This window comes from Hakea prostrata, unplaced genomic scaffold (genome assembly GCF_041222555.1).
Source record: "Hakea prostrata isolate BN-2017 unplaced genomic scaffold, UWA_Hpros_2 contig_73, whole genome shotgun sequence".
Classification (NCBI taxonomy): domain Eukaryota; kingdom Viridiplantae; phylum Streptophyta; class Magnoliopsida; order Proteales; family Proteaceae; genus Hakea; species Hakea prostrata.
This window is the reverse complement of record NW_028291192.1, coordinates 153,145-172,658: the sequence shown is the minus strand read 5'-3', so window position 1 is coordinate 172,658 and position 19,514 is coordinate 153,145. Positions and strand designations below refer to the sequence as shown.

Genomic DNA, 19,514 nt, shown 5'->3' with positions numbered 1-19,514 from the left:
AGGTAGAGTATGAGTGAATAGGGGATCACTTACCTCAACCAAAATCAGCTAGAAAAGACAAGAGAGCTTCCAAGACATTGACAACACTTCAGATCACCTTCCAGCACGTCTCCACAGCCACCTAACCACCAAAAAAGGAATCCCGAATATAATATTCGTAAAATAGACGAGGGTTGCTATTTATAGAAGTCTGGGGGAAAAATAGGGCAAAACCCCATAACAAGGACTAGGCGGTCTCCTGGTCCAATCAACCACCACTAGCAACCGCCCCCTAGTATATTGCTATTGTCACATCCTCCCAGCCGGTACCCTATCTGGCATACCCGAGAGTGTGATCCACAGCCCGAAGATCAGGTATCGAGTAATCAACCTCCCACATAAACAATAACATAATCATGAACAATAATAATAAAAGTGCGGAAGATAAACCATAGATCCAAATAAGGAAAGAATGAATCATATATAAATCAGAGTACTAGATATAGTCAGTGTCTAAGACAGATAAGTAAAGTGAGGCAAAATCCCACTCTACAACCAGCGGAAAAGTAGTTCTAAAAGAGAATAAGCAAGACAGAATCTAATCCCAAAGGGAGGTACAATGGGTAACTAAATTGTTCTCAACTTTATAGACAACATCCCTATAAGTATAAATCTCATAAACGGCACAAGGGCGCTTCCACTCAATGGTCGGACTAAGCATCGTACGGAGCATAACCACTCGCGGGATCTTCAGTTTAATTGTTGTAACCGCAATCACCTTCCCGGAGATATGCCTCTTCTCCTTGCGCTTCTTCATAGGGGCCGTCATAATATTCAAGACTGTAGAATAGTCTAACAAACATTGTACAATAAAGGAATGAGTTTCAAAGAAACTCAAGAAAGGCGATTAAATCCATAATAACATAAATGGCAGGATTTCGTAACAAACATAAATGCAATATGGTATGAGACAAACAATGAATGAATGAATCTAACTCTATGTATGCTGGTCTCTATTGCGGACATGCTTTAAGTCATAGCACCGTACTTCTTTAGGAAGGTCTCAATCACTCATCATCAGTTGGTAATGGGTCCGGCATCCCTCGGGACATTCCATGGCTGGGGGTATAGGTCACCACTCTCTCACATCACCATTGGTCTAAGTACCGGCGCATGTCAGGGTAAAGCCTAGCCAAATGCAAGTCTTCTACTTAGTTACATCAAGTCAAATCCAGATACGTCCATTCCTCGTCCCTGACGATCCTTTCCGGTATCCTTCACACTAGAGTCCTCATAGTCCCTGACTACGGACTCATCAACCCTACTGGTCATCCACACATGGTAAACGGGAAGCTCTCACGTCCTCTCACGGGTTGGTTACCGGTCTTAAGCGCCCGTGAGCCCAAGTCTATCCATATGCAACCCTACCAATAAATGGCCCCCACAATGTGATTCCTGTCCTCTCACGGGTTGGTTACCGGTCTTGAGCGCCCATGAATCCCCATTGCTACCACGGGTCGTTCGGTCTCAATACCCCTCCGATTAGGGTCTGACATAACGGGACATCCTAGCCCAACACTACTAGACAGTCCTAGATATGTCATCCAACAGTTTAGGAAGGTGTCCAGAGGGCATCTCCGGAAACATCCCATAATATTCCTGTAGTAGTCCAAGGACAGAGTCAAAAGGACACCTCTCCTTTCCAAACCATACTTAAGCATACACATGCATCAATTCATATCATCACATATATGGTAACTTCATATATGGAAAGAAATCAATAATTACAATCAACTTGTATATAATTGGTAAGTAAATCATACATGAATCAATTAATCATAAACAAGTAATGCTACTGTAATCAAGGTTATGCAACAGTAGTATATCATTGTAAGAATCTGATTAAGGAAACAAATCAATGATATTCAAATATAGAAACTAGATTCATGCTATCTATGTAATTAAAGAAATAACCATCCTTACCTTTTATAACTCGCAAAAGAATCCTAAGAAATCAAGTAAAATCTTGACAAACTTGAGAAGAAGGTCCTAAACAAGTGTATACAACATATTAGGAAAGATCCCTAACAGAAAAGATACCAAAACATCCAACACAGACCAATTCTGGAGTTGCCGTACTCATTGGTCGAGTGGATTGGTCGACTGGTCCAGTCGACCAATCAGTCGACCAATGCAGACAGTAGCCTAAAAAAAACAGAGTTTTAAGATATAAAATCCGAATTTGGTGGTTCAAAAGGGTACTAATCAAGGGGTAAACTACATTAGTAGTATCCTAACATATAGGGGGTCTCAAAACACTAATCAAATCAAGTCATCAAGATCCAAATTAGGAAACAAAAAGTTACCATAATTAGATCAATCATGGATCTTGAAGAATTCAAGATAGAAATCAAAGACAAGAACAATAGGAGAATGGATCATTGCTTCAGGTAAAGGTATCATGAAAAGCATACTTAGATCTTCAAGAAAATAGACCTAAGAGCATAAATCTAAATAAGGAAACAAAACCTACCATATATGTAACTATCATGATTCATGAAGAAAACATGGTATGGTAGAAGAGAAACAACTAGAGATTGATAGATCATGGATCATGAAAAGAAAACACAGCAATTGACTACTAACATGATCAATATAGAAGATCCAAGGAGATCAGAATTCAAATCAAAAGTTAAACAAAGACTAGATCATGGTTTGATCATGATTCCTTCAAAAGCTTGCAATGATCATGGTTAAGATCATTGTTTTAGCCATTAATCCTTAGGAAGATCATGAGAGACAAGTCCAGAGATGTTTGCAACAGAGAATGCAGCATCTCCTCTACTGTCTCAACTCAAAAAGGAAAGAAAAACAGAGATGGAGGAGAAGAAGAGAGTGTAGACATACCTTTGATGCAAAAGGAAGAGTTTTGACGAAGATCCGTCAAGAAAATCACCAAGGATGCAAGGGAGATGACTTGTAGAGGTCTTTGGTTCGTTCCAAAGAGTTTGGAGGCAGCAAATACGAAGTAGACTCGAGATTGGACTTAAATAGAGCAAGCAAGACCTAATTGCCAAAGACAACACCCATTGGTCGAGTGGATTGGTCGACTGGTCCAGTCGCCCAATCAGTCGACCAATGCAGACAGCAATTCCAAAACAGGGAATTGAAGGCCCAGATCAAATCCAATCCTAAAGGGGTTTTGCACACATAACAAGTGACTTACCTAATAGGTAGAAATGCCTTCAAACCATGATAGAGAGCACTCCAAGTCCATCAACTAATCCGATCTTCATCAAGATTCAATTTCCATAAATAGAACTTCATCATCAACTCTCATGGATTCAAAGCCAGACAACAAGTCCTCCACTGGGATGGCCCAAAGCTGACTTCTTACTTTACTTCGGGTCACTGGACCTACAAATAACAAGGTTTCCGGGTCAAGGTTAGGGCTGGGTTTTACAGCTATACAAGGGTGCTTTGCTCAGGGGGTTGAAGTCCAAGCACAACCTAACCCTAATGAACACATGGGGGAGATCTTACCTTCATTCCAGACATCTCCAGACATCACTTGCCTTCCATAAGTCCAACTACCGAGCAAGGCAGACTCTTCAACAAGAGAATCTAGATCCATGGATTCAGGGTATGGATCATGGACTTCTATCTGGACACTCCACAAATTTACCTGGTTAGACCTTCGGGTTCTTGGACCTACATCCCAGGCTAGAAATACAGGGGTTTTTACAACTAACCTCTCATTTTGATTTCCTTTTTGACCGCCTTGTAAACTCTTAGGGTTTTTGATCCTGTATTTTGAAAAGAGTGTTTGGTCTTTATTTTCAGTGCCTCCAAGGTTTAACCCGAATGCCGTTTGGGCAAAGGCTGCCAAGAAGACTACTTCGGCAGAGAAAAATGTTGTTCGGATTGAAGAGGTGAACGTGGTTCCCTCTTCCAATGTTCAGATCCCGAACGCACCAGCTGCCGCCTCGTTGGCATCTTCCTTAAAGATAAAGATCGTTCGGTCTGAAGAGGAAAGCATGGTTCCTTCTCCCATCGTCTAGATACCGGAAGCACCAGCTGCTGCATCATTGGCATCTTCCTCCAAGTCTCCCTTGGCCATGGAGGTCCCTACCCCGATGATGGAGGATCGGATAGCTTACCAGGAAGCCAAGGGTGTTGCTTCTAAGAAAAAATGCCCTCGTTTCGACGATGAAGTGTACAAGCCCTCTTGGACGTTGAAAAGGTCTGACTTTGTGACAGACGACTTTGAAAAGGCATTGGAGTGGTGCACCTTCGCCCAGATGCCCGCAGAGAGCAGAGCCTTCAACGTTATTCCTGACGATTCATGAACTCATTAGTAATGTGAGTCTTGTCTTTTTGTCTTCTTCCTTCTTGGAGCGTCTTTGAGTTCTGAATAACTCTTGTAATGTTGCAGGAGTATTGCTGATAACTTCCACATACAAGTGGAGTTAGTTTTTCGGATCAAGTGATTGCATTCCGATCTTTCCAAGCTTCGGGAGGAAGCCAAAGCCAAAGACTCTGAGATTGAACGCCTTCGAGACCGGCTCTAGGACGTGGATAGTGTTAAAAACACCGAGATCTGGCAGCTTTCCTCGGCTCTGGATGTTGCTAAGCGGAGCATCCGTAGCCTAGAGCGAGAAGTTGAGAGGCTCTTAGGAGAGCTTAAGGAATATGGAGTGAAGAACATCGAACTCCAAAGGCATGCAGCTCCTTCTAAACCAGAACATATTCCCATCGAAGTCCGGAGGGCTTGCATCTTCAAAAATTTGCATAGTAAGCCTTTTGATGATATGTTGGATATCTATCATTTGCAGGCTTACCGAGAGGGCCAGAATGAAGTTTTGAAGTCAATCCTGAAGAGGATTCCGAACTTTGATATGGCTCCTCACCAGATGCATTGCCATCCTGAAGTATTTGAAGAGCTATAACTCACTCCTCTCGACTGGGTTGAAGACTTGGTGGACCTGCCTACTCCGGATCCGGATATAATGCTATATCTTGATGACTCTCCTCCTTTGTCCCCCTTTAGGAATGTGGTCTCTGAAGAGCCTGCCCCGAATGTCAACTTGGCTAGGGATCAAGCTTCTGCATCGGTCGAAAAGGGCAAAGAGGACGAAGCCTAGAGTTCGTTGTTCCTTCCGTTCTTCGTTCTTCTTGCTTTTACTTGGGGGAAGCTTACGAACTCTTTGCAATCTTCCCCGAAAAAGCTAGACGAAGGTATGGAATTGCGGAGTTTTTCCTGACCTTTCATAGGTGGGAGCTTACGGAACTCTTCGCAATCGCCGAGGACGAGGGATCTTGCTTTGGTTTTTCTTCCTGACTCTCCTTTGACAAAAGGAAGCCTGCTTGGTTTTTCTTCCTGACTCTCCTTCGACAACAGGAAGCTACTTTGGTTTTTCTTCCCGACTCTCCTTCGACAAATGGAAGCTTACGGAACTCTTTGCAATCACTGATGATACTTAGAATTCACCGTTTTTTACCGAATGAAGAAACTAGCCTTGACATCTGCTATCTCACATGTATCTTTTCTAAGGATAGCTTTTTGAAAGCTGAAAGGTTGGCCCCTTCTCGGTCACTAAAGAAATAAAGAATTAAATTTATCCTTCCATTTTCTCGGTGCTTGGAGATCTTATTCGGGTTTCTCACCAGAGCCTTCTGTAAAATTCCATAGAATTTTTCCTTTGAGTCGGTCAGAACCGTCGTTGTAAAAAATTTTATTCGATCGTAACCAAAGCCTCTACTTAGGGATTCCTAAGAATTCCTCTAAGCTTTCGAAGGTCCCACGTGGGTTTCAATCCAATGCCTTTACTTAGAGATTCTTGAGAATTATTCTAAGCTTTCGAAGGTCCCACTCAGGTTTTAAGCCGATGCCTTTACTTAGAAATTCCTAAGAATTCTTCTAAGCTTTCTGAGGTCTTATTCGGGCAATGCCCTGTGATTAGCATACTGAAGAATTTCCTAGAAAAATCTTTAAGCTTTTGAAGGTCCCACTCGGGTTTTAAGCCGATGCCTTTTGCCTTTAAGAATTCCGTAGAATTTTTGTAGGCGTTCGAAGGTCTCATTCAGGTTTTAAACCAAACGAAGCCTTTTACCTTTATAAATTCCGTAGAATTTTTATAGGCGTTTGAAGGTCTCACTCGGGTTTTAAATCGAAGCCTTTACTTAAAGATTCCGGAGAATTCTTCTAAGCGTTTGAAGGTCTCACTCTGGGTTTAAACCGAAGCCTTTTGATTCATTGTTCAATTACTGATATGTAGCCCCCAATCAAAAGATTTGTTGTTGAAACTGGAAATTGCATTGATTAAGCAAAAGACTCTACATCAGAAACGAAAATGTTAAATCCTTACGGATAGTACTTCTTCAAGTGCCTTGCGTTCCACGACCGATCTAGTTCACGCTCTGTGGCTATATTCTTTAACTTGTATGCACCCGAACCGACTGGCTTGACTATCATATACGGTCCTTCCCATGAAGAATCTAACTTCTTTTGGTGGCGTGGATCCAAAGCCAAAGTGTTCCTTAGAACCGAATCTCCCGATCATTATTGGCGATGCTTTACTCAAGAGTTATAGTGCGATGCTTTCCTCCGTTGCTATTTTTGAGTTCGGGCTATTGCTCTTGTCTGAACTTCGTCTAACAAATCAAGGCCGTCTAGAAGTCCATGTTCATTCGCCTTTTCCTTGAACTCTCTTTCTTGTAGTGTTCCTGCCATTATTTCCATGGGTGCTAATGCTTCAGATCCATATGCCAATTTGAATGGAGTTTCTCCAGTGGGAGTTCAAACCGTGGTTCGGTACGCCCAAAGAACGTTTTGCAATTCTTCGACCCACAAAGCTTTGTCAGACTCAAGTCTTTTCTTTATTCCGTTCAACAGCGTTCGGTTCGTGACTTCCACCTGGCCATTGCTCTGTAGATATGCCACTGATGACATTCGATGTTCGATCTGATAAGTGCTACAGAACTGCTCGAACTGTGGATTGTCGAATTGTGTACCGTGATCAGTAACAATGATTTTGGGATCCCGAACCTGTAAATTATAGATTCTAGCATGAACTTCTCCACTTTCTTCTTAGTAATTGTAGCTAGAGGGCTTGCCTCTACCCACCTTGTGAAATAGTCGATTGCCACAATGAGGTATTTCCATCTGCCGGATGCCTTGGTGAATTTACCCATAATGTCAATTCCCCACATTGCAAATGGAATGGGATCAAGAATTGACGTTAGGGTTTCTGCGGGCCTTTTTGACATTGTTGCATGATTTTGACAATTTTTGCAGTGGCGAACATATTCCATTGCAGCATCTTGAATCTTTGGCTAGTATAGCCTGAGCCTGAGGATTTTGTGAGCCAAGGCGTGACTACCCATGTGCGCTCAACAAATTCCTTCATGAACTTCCGCCAAAGTGATTTTCGATCCTTCAGGGCCCAAGCATCTAAGGAGTGGTCCAGCATATGACCTTCGGTACAACCTTCCTTTCTGGATAGTGAATCTTGATGCTCGTATCCAAACCATCTAGGCCTCTTTCACGTCCTCTGGCAATTTGTCCTCCCGAAGGTATTCCACAATCATGTCCATCCAGCAACGCTCAGCTTTGATATAGGATACCTCATTTTCCTGACTGCTCGAGAGTACTAACTCTTCTACATGCTCGAGAGTACTAACTCTTCTACATAAATCGAAGGCTCGAGCGTCTTTTCCTTGGTGTTAGCCAATCTTGAGAGTTCATCTGCCATTGTATTCTCCTTCCTCGGAATCTGGCATACTTTCAGATCTTTGAATTATTTTTGTAATGCCCACATGATCTCTTGGTATTTCTACAATCGGGGTTCCTTGACGCCATACTCTCCTTGCACTTGATTAACAATCAGCTGCGAGTCACTGAAGACAGTTACATCAGCTATCGCCAGGGCTTTAGCCAAACGGAGTCTGGCTATCAAAGCTTCATATTCAGCCTCGTTGTTGCTTGCTTCAAAGGCGAATCTCAAGGCATACCGAATGATAAAACCTGTTGGACTCTTGAGTAAAACTCCCGCTCCAGCCCCATGCTTATTGCTCGAACCATCAATGTATACCTCCCACATGGTTGGGATACTCGGCTCGGTTTCTTCTTCCATTGGAGTCGTGGTTTCCACGACAAAATCCACTAATTTCTTAACCTTAATCGCCATATGGGACTTGAAATTTACTTGGAATTCACCCAGCTCAACCGACCATGCCACCATTCTTCCAGACAAATCAGGCTTATGAAGAACTTTTTTCAAAGGAAAAGTAGTTAATACCTGTATTGGATGTGCCTGAAAGTATGGTCTTAGTTTCCTAGCCGCCATCATGAGGGCCAAAGCCTGCTTCTTGATCTGGGAGTACCGCGTTTCTACATCAAGGAGCACAAGGCTAACGTAATAAATTGGTCATTGCTTTCTTTCCTTCTCCTGAATGAGAACTGCGCTCACAGCCGAGGGTGATGTGGCCAAGTAGACTTGTAAAGTTTCTCCCTTTTCCGGTCGGGATAGTAGAGGTGGCTTACTGAGAGTTTCTTTCAAGTTCTTGAACGCCTTTTAGCACTCGTCATTCCATCTGGCCTCCTTACTTCCCCTTAGATCCTTCAAAGCTTTGAAGAAAGGGAAACACTTCTCTCCTGAATGTGAGATAATGCGGTTCAGCGCAGCTACTCTCCCTGTTAAGCATTGCACATCCCGAATGGTCTTTGGAGGTTCCATGTTAATCAAAGCTTGTATTTTGGCTGGGTTAGCCTCTATACCTCTTTGAGATACCATGAAACCCAAGAACTTTCCCGAGGATACGCCGAACGTGCACTTCTCTGGGTTCAGCTTCATTTGGTATTTTTGTAGCATCGAAAATACCTCTGCAAGATTAGCAATATGTCCCAAACGCTCCACGCTCTTGACTAACATATCATCTACGTAAGCCTCTAAATTCTTCCCGATCAAATTCTTGAAAATCTTGTTCACTGCCCCTCGATAAGTTGCTCTTGCATTCTTCAAACCGAACGGCATGACTTTGTAATAGAAACTTTAACGATCGGTCATGAAAGTAGTGAACTTTTCATCTTCCTGATTCATGAGAATCTAGTTATACCCCGAATAAGCATCCATGAAACTAAGGGTTTCATATCCTGTTGTGGCATCTATTAAAAAATCTATCCGAGGCAATGGATAGTAGTCTTTTGGACAAGATTTGTTGAGGTTCGTGTAATCAGTACACATCCTCCATTTTCCATTGGCCTTCTTGACCATTACCACAATAGCCAACAAGATTGGGCATTCAATAGGCTCAATGAACCCTAAATTCTTTAATTTCTCGACTTCACTTTTGATAGCCTTGTGCTTTTCAATTGAAAAGTTTCTTCTCCTCTAGATCACCGGTTTGGCCTTCGGATCTATTCAAAGCTTGTGCTCTGCTACTTTTCGATCTATTCCAAGCATATGTCTTCAGCAGACCATGCAAATACATCTTTGTTTTCCCGAAGGAAAATCTTCAATTCTGATTTGAACTCCTCCAGTTGTTTGGACCCAATATGAGTTGTTCTTTTTTCATCGTCGCGTATTATGGATTAACTACCTTGCTGAGTTCTTTTGAACTCACTACTTTCTGTGCATTTGTTTTGTTAGACTTCTCTGCAGGTATTGAAGAAGCCGATGGCTCATACTTTGAGACTGACCAAGATCCCGCAAACTACACTGAAAGTCTTGGCCATTATGAATGTTACAGTGAAGGTGCCGAGGGTGATTACCCTCCGTGCCAAGATTAGCCCGACTTTGGTGTGGGAGAGGCCTTGCTTAGTTTCCTTCGTGTAAACTTATGAAGACACATTATATAAGACCGAGGAGACCCTAGCTTAGGCTTTATGTTGTTCTTTTGGAACTTAGATCTGTAACTTAATATTCACTGATATACTCTTTACATTTTGGGATATGTAACTTAACTTGATTTGACTACTTTCCACTGCCACTGATGGAGTGACTTATGATCGCTCTCTCTCTTTTGAGATTATATTTATACTTTTGGTATCATCTTTATTCCGCACTCTGATTATCTATTCTTATTTTATTCATGATTTCTTTTATTATATGCTTTTACCTTGATTATCATTGTTCACGATTGTATTATCGCGTATGTGGTAGGCATGGTTGCTCGATACTTGATCTTCGGGACTGTGGATCACATACTCGGTATGCCTGGCAGGGTACCGGCTGGGTGGATGTGGCACATAGTAAGTTAAAACTGTTTCTCCTTATCATGTAGCCAGTACGAGTGCTTTATTTATTTATTTTACACTATAGAAAAGAATTGTACCAATATATATGTAGTTTTTTTTTTTTTTTGGTCATAACCAATATCTATATAATGTGCTGCTGCATCCATACCTTGTGGTTCGCTACCTTCATTGCATCTTCATTTTCTCTCTTTCAATTGGTTCTTATTTTTGCAATATGCATTATTCGTGGTGCCATTGGAGAAGATAAAAAGGCAAGTAATTTTTAAATTTCTCTATTATCATCCTCCCATATTTGTATCGATGTGTCTTTAAGATGAGAAAGGTAGATACAAGCTTAGCATTGTTTATGGATCTTATATGGATGGATTCTTTAAATCTCTCAAAATAAGTCATAAAATCTTTTACATGAGTCTGGATTTATACCTTGAGTGTGTAACTCATTTCCAAAAATTTTATAATACAGTCGGATTCTTTTATTCAAACAAAATCTCATCCATGAAAGTTTCTTTACTATTGTTAAGAAGGTTAAACTCACATAAAATAAGGATAGTTTTGGAATTACGAAATTATCCTATCATGACTAAATGGAAAATGCTAGCGGAGTGTATTACTTGTACAATTTTATGTAACATTTGAAGTATCGATGTGAATTTGATATATTTTGGGGTGCCTATACTTTTTTCTATATATGTTGGTGTGTCTTTCAATTTTTTGCCAAAACATAAATTAAAAATGCAGAAATTGGATAATTAGTTTAAAAGTAATGAAATAGAAAATTAATTTTAAAACAAAATTAAAAAAGATTTAAAAACCGAAATTAGAAATATAAACTTAAAATATTGAAACCATAATAGGAACTCCTTACCCGCCCCCCCCCCAGAAAAAAAAAAAAACTTTACTCCATGCTACAAGAAAAGGCATCACTGGTGACCCTTTTATCTTTTAAATGGTGACGGTATTCTAAAACCATAGTAAGTTAAAACTGTTTCTCCTTATCATGTAGCCGGTAGGAGTACTTTTTATTCAAATTGTAAAAAAGGGTATTCTAAAACCGTAGTAAGTTAAAAATGTTTCTCCTTATCGTGTAGCCGGTAGGAGAAAACCGTAGTAAGTTTGAATTGTTTCTCCTTATCGTGTAGCCGGGAGGAGTGCTCTTTTTTTTTACACTATAAAAATGAATTGCTGCTGCAACCATACCTTGTGGTTTTAACAATGGCTACCTTCATTGCGTCTTCATTTTCTCTCTTTCAATTGCTTCTTATTTTTGCAATATGCATTATTAGTGTGGCCACTAGAGAAGATAAAAAGGCAAGTATTTTTAAATTTCTCTATTATTATCCTCCTATATTTGTATCGATATGTCTATACGATGAGAAAGGTAGATACATGCTTAGCTACATTTATGGATCTTATATGGATGGAATTCTTTAAATCTCTCAGAATAAGTCACAAAATTTGTTTAGTTACATGAGTCTAGAGATTTCATATATCTAGAGATTTCAAATCTATGGAGTCATAATTTATAAAATTAATTGTTTGGTTAACCGAATATGTGGAATAAAATCTGTGGATTCATCTATGATTTTTGTGAATGTGCAAATGTTTAACGCTTTTATAGTAGGGATGAAATCTCTGGATTTCACCTCGTACTTTTAATATAAAGATTCACGATTTTAGTGTAAAAAGATGAATCTCTAGATTTCATAAGGGCCTGTTTGGTTACATGAGTCTGGAGATTTCAAATATCTAGAGATTTCAAATCTATAGATTTCAAGTCTATGGAGTTATAATTTATAAAATTAGATGTTTGGTTGTGGAATGAAATTTGTGGATTCATCCTAAAAAATTATTTGATCGACGTGATTTTTGTAAATGTACAAATGTATAGCTTTTTTGAAATCTCTGGATTTCACCCCTTACCCATAAATCTGCAGATTCACGTTTTTAGTGTAAAAATGTGAATCTCTAGATTTCATGAATCTATAGATTTTTACAACCAAACGGGTAAAATTCTCAGATTCATGAATCCAGAGATTTGAAATCTCTGGATTCATGTAACCAAACAACCTTAAATCTAGAGATTTTTACAACTAAACGGGTATAAATCTCGCATTTCATGAATTCAGAGATTTCAAATCTATGGATCATGTAACCAAACAAGCCCTAAAAGAATTAGAAGAAGAGAAAACGAAATCAAATAGTGTTATTTATTTATTTATTTTTATTTTTTGTTGTTGGAACTGATTTTCTTGGGATATCTTATGCTCACCTTGACTATATCTTGAAGAGGGTAGCTTTTACATATAACTTACTTTTAAGGCGGTCTTCGCTCCTAGCTCCTAGAAGATTCGAAGTCTTGACCTTAAGTTAAAAGAGTAAGATAGTTAATCACTAATTATACTTTTTAAATTAAAAAATTTGTTGAGATTTGAATTAGTTAATGAATGACAAGGTTTGGACCTAATATGTTAATACATTAATATTCCTATGACAAGGTTTAGACCTAGTATGTTAATACATTAATATTCCTTTGAGAGTAAAACGATGAGTAGGTCAAATCAATTAGGTTTAGTTAGAACCAAGGGTTCTAGATGATAAAACGGATCTGAACCGACTCTTTAATTAAGATTGCAATCAATTGATCCAACTCCAATACAATTTAATTTAGTTGGTCCAGCCCACCAAATTTGGATTGGTTCTGGATTTGGTTTTCAATTTTGGTTACTAGTTGATACAGTTATATATCTTAATGATAATGCTGAAAATCAATTGAAATATTTAACTTCTTCCAAAAAACTAAAATTAAAAAGCCAAAGATATACTTTAGGCCTCTATTGCAATTACAAATCAGGTGGCTTGACAGCAAGCCCACTTGGGATCCGATGTATTGTGGAGGATACAGATGTGATTGCTGAATTCAACCAAGAAAACATAAATAAATAAAATAAATGAAGATTGTGTGCTTACTTTTGTACTAAAAGAATTGAGCCTTGCACAAAAAATTTGTTAATAAGTCTTATTTGACTAGAATGTGGCTTTTCTATTAGTTTTTTTTTTTTTTTTTTTTTGTCTGATAATAAGTTTTCTTTTACTACAAAAATTTGATAAAATCTGTATAATCTAAGTTTCCTTTTTACTACAAAAACGTGATAGATATGTTTGGGTACAGATTCATCCATACTCAAAGTGTAAGATTTGAACCATATTCAATAAATATTTTTTAGGATAAATCTAGAAATTTCATTCCAAAATTCAAACTACCAAACGTAATTTCTCCTGCTCTGGTGGTTGTCTCAATTTGAATCTGGCCAAGCAACCAATTAAAGTCTAGGTGTATAAACATAGTAAGGAGATATTTGATTGACCAAAGATATGGCAAGAAATCAATAAATGGGTACAAATGGTAATTTCAAAAAGGGAAAACAGAAAAAATTGTAAATCACTAGCTTGCCAAACAAATAATATTCTTTCTTCCATGTATAAGTGCCTCACTCTATGAAAAGTGAGTCTCCTCATTGCAATGCTTGTGCCTTTTTTCTAACTGAGCATTGAGCATACCTTGAAGAATGGCTTACTTCCCTGCACTTTCGTTTTCTCCTTTTCTTGTGGTTTTTATTTTTGCAATATGCATTATTTGTGGTGCCATTGGAGAAGATAGAAAGGCAAGTAATATTTGAATTTCTCTATTGTTATCCTTTCACTTTTCTATCCATTGAACCTATAAGATATATATATATGTTTACCTATGTTAATGGTTCTTATGCTGATTTTGACTGCAAATTCATCATTATGGGATGGTGAATCACATGCAAGTATTGATAGAGACATTATCATCGGACGATTGTTGTTCATACCGAAATACTTGGCCAATGTTGCTAAGATTTACCTGATGAGATTAGTTGTATCATTAAGCACTAGTTGGATTAATTGATCCCATCTTATCTGGGTTGGCATAAAGATTATGCAGTTGATAAATAAATTCATATTCATGGCTCTATCATGTTGTTGATTATCATGCTTATGTTGTTGATACGTGCAGATCTATATTGTGTATATGGGTGCACTTCCTAAAGGAGAATATTCTCCTACATCTATCCACCTAAACATGCTAGAAGAAGTTCTTGAGGAAAGGTAATCATTTTATAATTTATCTACAAGGTTTTCACAATCTATCATGTGTGCTCAAGCAATAGACTTTTCTTTGAGGAGTTGATTATTTTCCTATGGAAAATTTTCTCTCTCCATTGTACTTGTTCTCTTTTTACTTTTATTCCCCTCTCAAAAGTTCAATTCTGATTCCCCCGGCCACACCCCCCCCCCCCCCCCCCCCCAAAAAAAAAAAAGAAAGAAAGAAAGAAAAAGAACTATTAAATCTCTTTCTCCCCTTATATTTTGGCCAAATTACCCTAGGTTTTTACCTTTTTAATTGGTTGTATTAATTTATTATTTTTTTGTTGTTGTTCTCCCTTCTCTCTCAATAGGAATATTATGTGTGGAATGTGTATGTATATATAAATTAAAAAATAAACATTAAATTTTTTTTTATTTTTTTTTTTTTTTTCCACCATTTTCTTTAACAGGAATCCATTAAATGTTATTAGATGTAATGCTTTTTCTTCCTCCTTTTATCAAAATCCATTAAACATGATTAAATGTAGCTTTTTATTTTTCCTTTTTTTATAAGAATCCATAAAGGAAAAGGAAAATATAAATAAAAATAAAAATAAAAATTAAATTTCCTATAAAGAGGAAGAAAAGAAAAAAATAAAAAATAAAACACAGCTTATCACATATAAGGGATTCTTATAAAGAAAAATGAGAGAGGGTAAAAATATAAAAGATAGAAAGAAACAATTTTCACTTAAAAAAAAAAAAAGAGGGTAATGTGGGCATTTTAAAATATTAGAGGAGATAGAGGGGTAAGACTTCATTTTTGGGAGGAATTGAAGGTAAAACTTTTGAGAGAGGAGCAAAGTTATATAAAGGATAAGTAAAGGGAGATATGGAAATTTTCCCTTATCCCACTTGGTTGGGTCTAGATGTAGTCTTTTCCCTTAATTTTCCTCTTGGAAAATATGTGATGATCGATCAAAATTCCAACCATAACTCTCCTCCTATATTTTTGTTAACAAACCTAGTGCCATTCTCGAATATCCTATCTTACTTATTTCAGGTTTTGGATAATTAATAAAATATTGATTAATTTATTTATTTTAGAAACTTCATAGAAGCTACATGAAGGATCTTGAGCATAAAAGAATATAAGACATGCATACTATAACAACAAATGATTACATGGGGATGTCAACTTAATACAGAATTGTAGAAAAATAATTAACAACCATATCATTTTCATGAAGATTTTTTGCTTCTTATATAATGATTTTTTTATTAAGTGGTTCATTTTAGGATACAATTATTTATGTCCATGGTTTGTTACAATAAAATTAACCTATGTAAATATTACAAAATACTTATCAATATAATGACCTGTTTGTGCAGCCCTATAACAAAAAGCTTTGTGCGAAGCTATCATAGAAGTTTCAATGGATTTGCAGCAAAGCTCAATGAACAAGAGAGAGAAAAGCTTGCTAGTTATTAATCAAAGAACTTCAATTTGTAAATTATGTTTCAGGTTTTGACAGTATCATAATAATATCTTTGTTAAAATGCCAGGCAAAGAAGGCGTAGTATCCGTTTTCCCTAGTAGAACTTTCCAGTTACAAACAACCAGATCTTGGGACTTCATTGGTTTGTCCAATACTGTGATGAGAAAACCTAAAGCTGAGAGTGATTTGATTATTGGTGTTCTTGACACTGGAATATGGCCAGAATAAGAAAGCTTTAGTGATGAAGGATTTAGTGCTCCTCCGAAGAGTTGGAAGGGTGCTTGTAAAGGTGGCTATAATTTTACATGCAACAAGTAACTCTCTTGGTCTGATAGGTCATTAATATTTACTTGATTCTTATATATTATCTCCATAGTAAGAAAACATTTGTATTGTATTCAATCAACAACTTTCCATTAATCTCCTACAGCAAGATCATTGGTGCTCGATTTTATCCTATGGAAATTAACTCAACGAGGGATTCAGATGGACATGGAACACATACTGCCTCCACAGCTGCCGGTAACTTAGTATATGATGTGGGATTTTTTGGATTGGCACAAGGGAATGCAAAGGGAGGTGTACCATCAGCAAAGATTGCAGTTTACAAAGTTTGTACGCTGGGAGGTTGCTCTACAAGTGATATCCTGGCAGGTTTTGATGATGCCATTGCGGATGGAGTGGATGTCATTTCAGCTTCATTAGGACCAGGTTTATTCTGGGAGTTTGATGCTGATCCTATTTCAATAGGGGCATTTCATGCCATGCAAAAAGGAATCCTCACATCACAAGCTGCAGGAAATCTTGGTCCGAGGAGGCGAACAACAGCAAGTGTAGCACCTTGGATACTATCTGTTGCAGCAAGCAATACAGATCGCCACATCATTAATAAGGTTGTTCTTGGGAATGGAAAAGTCATCCAGGTAAGAACCATTATGCAGATTTGATCACCAATTTTCCTATTTTTTTTCTATTTTTTAGGGGAGGGAGGGGATGAATGTTATTGCTATACTCAGGTACTAACACCATCTTAGTGATCATATGCCTATTCTTTGTTATTCGGGAAAAAAGGAAATGCACTATACAGGATGATAATCATGAAATCATGCCATACTGAGCCGAATGTGGCTTATATGTGATTTTAATGTTTTATCGCTTAATGGTGAAAATTTCTGTTTTACTTTAAATATTAATGGTCGCATTCAAGCGTTATTTTTTCTGTTGTCAGGGTAATGCAATTAATTCTTTTACTTCAAATGGAACAAATTATCCTTTAATATATGGGAAACATGCATTGCCTCGATTATGCAATGACGAAGATACAAGGTAATGAAGTTACGGAGTCCTTGGATTACTTGTTTTTTCTCCCCATCTAAATGGAACGTTTGTATCATAAAAGAACGAAAAGAAGGGAAGCGTAGCTTGTCATAGATCTTATGTGAGAAGTTACCTACAAAGATTGGTTTCTTTTGTGTTTCAGACATTGCTTGGGAGGCTGCTTAGAAAATGTGACGGGAAAGATTGTGCTTTGTGATGAGATCAGTTTGGGAGAAGAACCATTTCGAACTAATGCTTCAGGGACAATAGTACTAGCTGATGGATTTGATGACTTCTCTTATGCATTTCCTCTTGCTGCAACACATTTAATCCCCCAAAAGGGTGATCAGGTCAAGGCTTACATGAACTCCACCATGTAAGTTCAAAATATTCATTTGAGTTTAGATTTAATGATTAATATTGGTGATTTGGTCATGTTATGGGATCCCAGCATAAAACTGGTCACTATGCGTGTTTTGGACCAATAGAAAGAGACAAATGCCCCTATATCGAAAAACACCCTGAAAAGGACAAAATTGGACCTCCCTATAGTTAGGTGTCAACAACCAGCATTCGAAGTAACTCCAAATTCTAAAGAAGACCCTTATCTACTTGACCTTGGCTACCTAACAACCATCGAGACTCATTTAAGACCTAAAAAAAGTCCTAGAACATTTCACATGGTGAAAATTGGTCTTCACCACAAGAAGTAGAACTGGTTAGTTTAGAGGTTTTAGACCAGTAGAAAGGCCAAAACACCCTTATTCCCTAAAACACCCAAAAAGTTGTACATTGGACCTCCAAATAGTAAAGGGTCTACAACTAGTCAAGTTTGAAAAACCTGAAATTTTGAACAATACCCATGCAATCTAGCAATAGTGAAGGTCTAAAAACAGTCATTTGGGCATGTTTAGTCACTAAAATGAACTCTGGAACATTACACATCATGAAAATTGTTCTTCGCCACACATGTAGAATTGGTCAATATGTTGGTTTTAGACTAGTATATATTTTAAAGGTTTTGTTAGCATAATTAGCTAAGCACAATTAATTAACGTTCTATACTTTTTGATCCACAGAAATCCTACCGCAAGCATCTTGAAGAGTGAGGCGATATATGATTCATCTGCTCTTGTAGTTGCTTCATTCTCTTCTCGTGGACCAAATGGCATCACCCCATCTATTCTCAAGGTCTCTTTCTCTCTCTTTCATAGTTGCTTCATTGTGTTCCTTCATTTAGGCAGTCTTTCTCATCACAAGATCTCTCTCTGATCTTACAGCCAGATATAAGCGCCCCAGGGGTAGATATCTTGGCTGCATATTCTACTGTTGCTTCACCATCGAGAGTTGAAGGTGATGAAAGGAGTGTGAAATACAATACATTATCTGGAACCTCTATGGCGTGCCCTCATGCTACTAGTGCTGCTGCTTATGTTAAATCCTTTCACCCGGATTGGTCACCCGCCGCCATCAAATCCGCACTCATGACCACTGGTGATACCCTTATTCTATTTATATTAAGTTTCTTACAATATTTGTTAGCTTTAATCCAACCTTTCTTTCTCATAAAATCTCTATAGCTTTGCCGATGAACGCCACCAAGAACCCTGATGCTGAGTTTGCATACGGTGCTGGGAATATCGATCCAGTGAAAGCTGTAAATCCTGGTCTGGTATATGAAATTGTAGAAGATGATTATATCAAATTCCTCTGCAATATAGGCTGGGATACCAAGAGGGTAAGACTTTTATCAGGAGATAGTAGCTTTACTTGTCAAGTAGCAGGAACTAATGGAACGGAGTTAGATCTCAATTATCCAGCCATGACAGTTTTTCTTCAACAAGATGAGCCTTTTTTTCATAACTTCGCAAGGACAGTTAAGAATGTTGGCTTAGCAAACTCCACATACAACGCAGCCATCACTTCCCATTCTATGATTAATGTCACAGTTAATCCTACTGTTTTGCATTTCGAGTCGTTGAACCAGGTCAACTCATTTAACGTCACTGTTTCTGGGACCAAATTTCCGGCATCTTCTATTGCGTTTGCTTCACTGGAGTGGTCAGATGGCACTCATATTATTAGAAGTCCGGTTGTTGTTCACTCAATTAACAGCTTCTAACTTCATATTGATGATAGAAACATATTTTGCTAGTATGTTAATTATTTCCAAGTGTCAATGGTTCCTATTTGTGTGTTTTTATTTTGGTCATTTAATAATAAAAATTAATTGTGCTATTGTGTTAGTTTTACTTGCGACCCAAATGTAATTTTGGGCACTTAAGTGACCGAAAGCGAGTTTCAACCCATAATAAGTGACTCAAATGTAAATAACTCAGTATTTTATTAAG

The 19,514-nt window shown here is 38.0% G+C and overlaps 2 protein-coding genes across 2 annotated transcripts; one reads left to right on the top strand and one right to left on the bottom strand.

Moving 5' to 3' along the window:
• Positions 1 to 7,814: 7,814 nt before the first annotated feature.
• Positions 7,815 to 8,222, bottom strand: LOC148998995 (uncharacterized). Its single transcript, XM_089141550.1, has one exon. It carries the CDS (start codon positions 8,220 to 8,222, stop codon positions 7,815 to 7,817), a length of 408 nt encoding a protein of 135 aa, XP_088997676.1.
• A 3,227-nt stretch (positions 8,223 to 11,449) lies between these two features.
• LOC148998994 (subtilisin-like protease SBT4.3) lies at positions 11,450 to 19,285 on the top strand. Its single transcript, XM_089141549.1, is given in 10 exon segments — positions 11,450 to 11,545; positions 14,277 to 14,368; positions 15,740 to 15,831; positions 15,914 to 16,160; positions 16,277 to 16,769; positions 17,075 to 17,172; positions 17,327 to 17,539; positions 18,243 to 18,354; positions 18,444 to 18,657; positions 18,744 to 19,285. Coding segments are annotated over 10 exon segments (2,199 nt in total).
• Positions 19,286 to 19,514: the final 229 nt, after the last annotated feature.

Excerpts from the sequence above, each read along its gene's own strand:
- LOC148998995 (XM_089141550.1), bottom strand. The coding sequence starts at position 8,222 with ATGGTGGCATGGTCGGTTGAGCTGGGTGAATTCCAAGTAAATTTCAAG.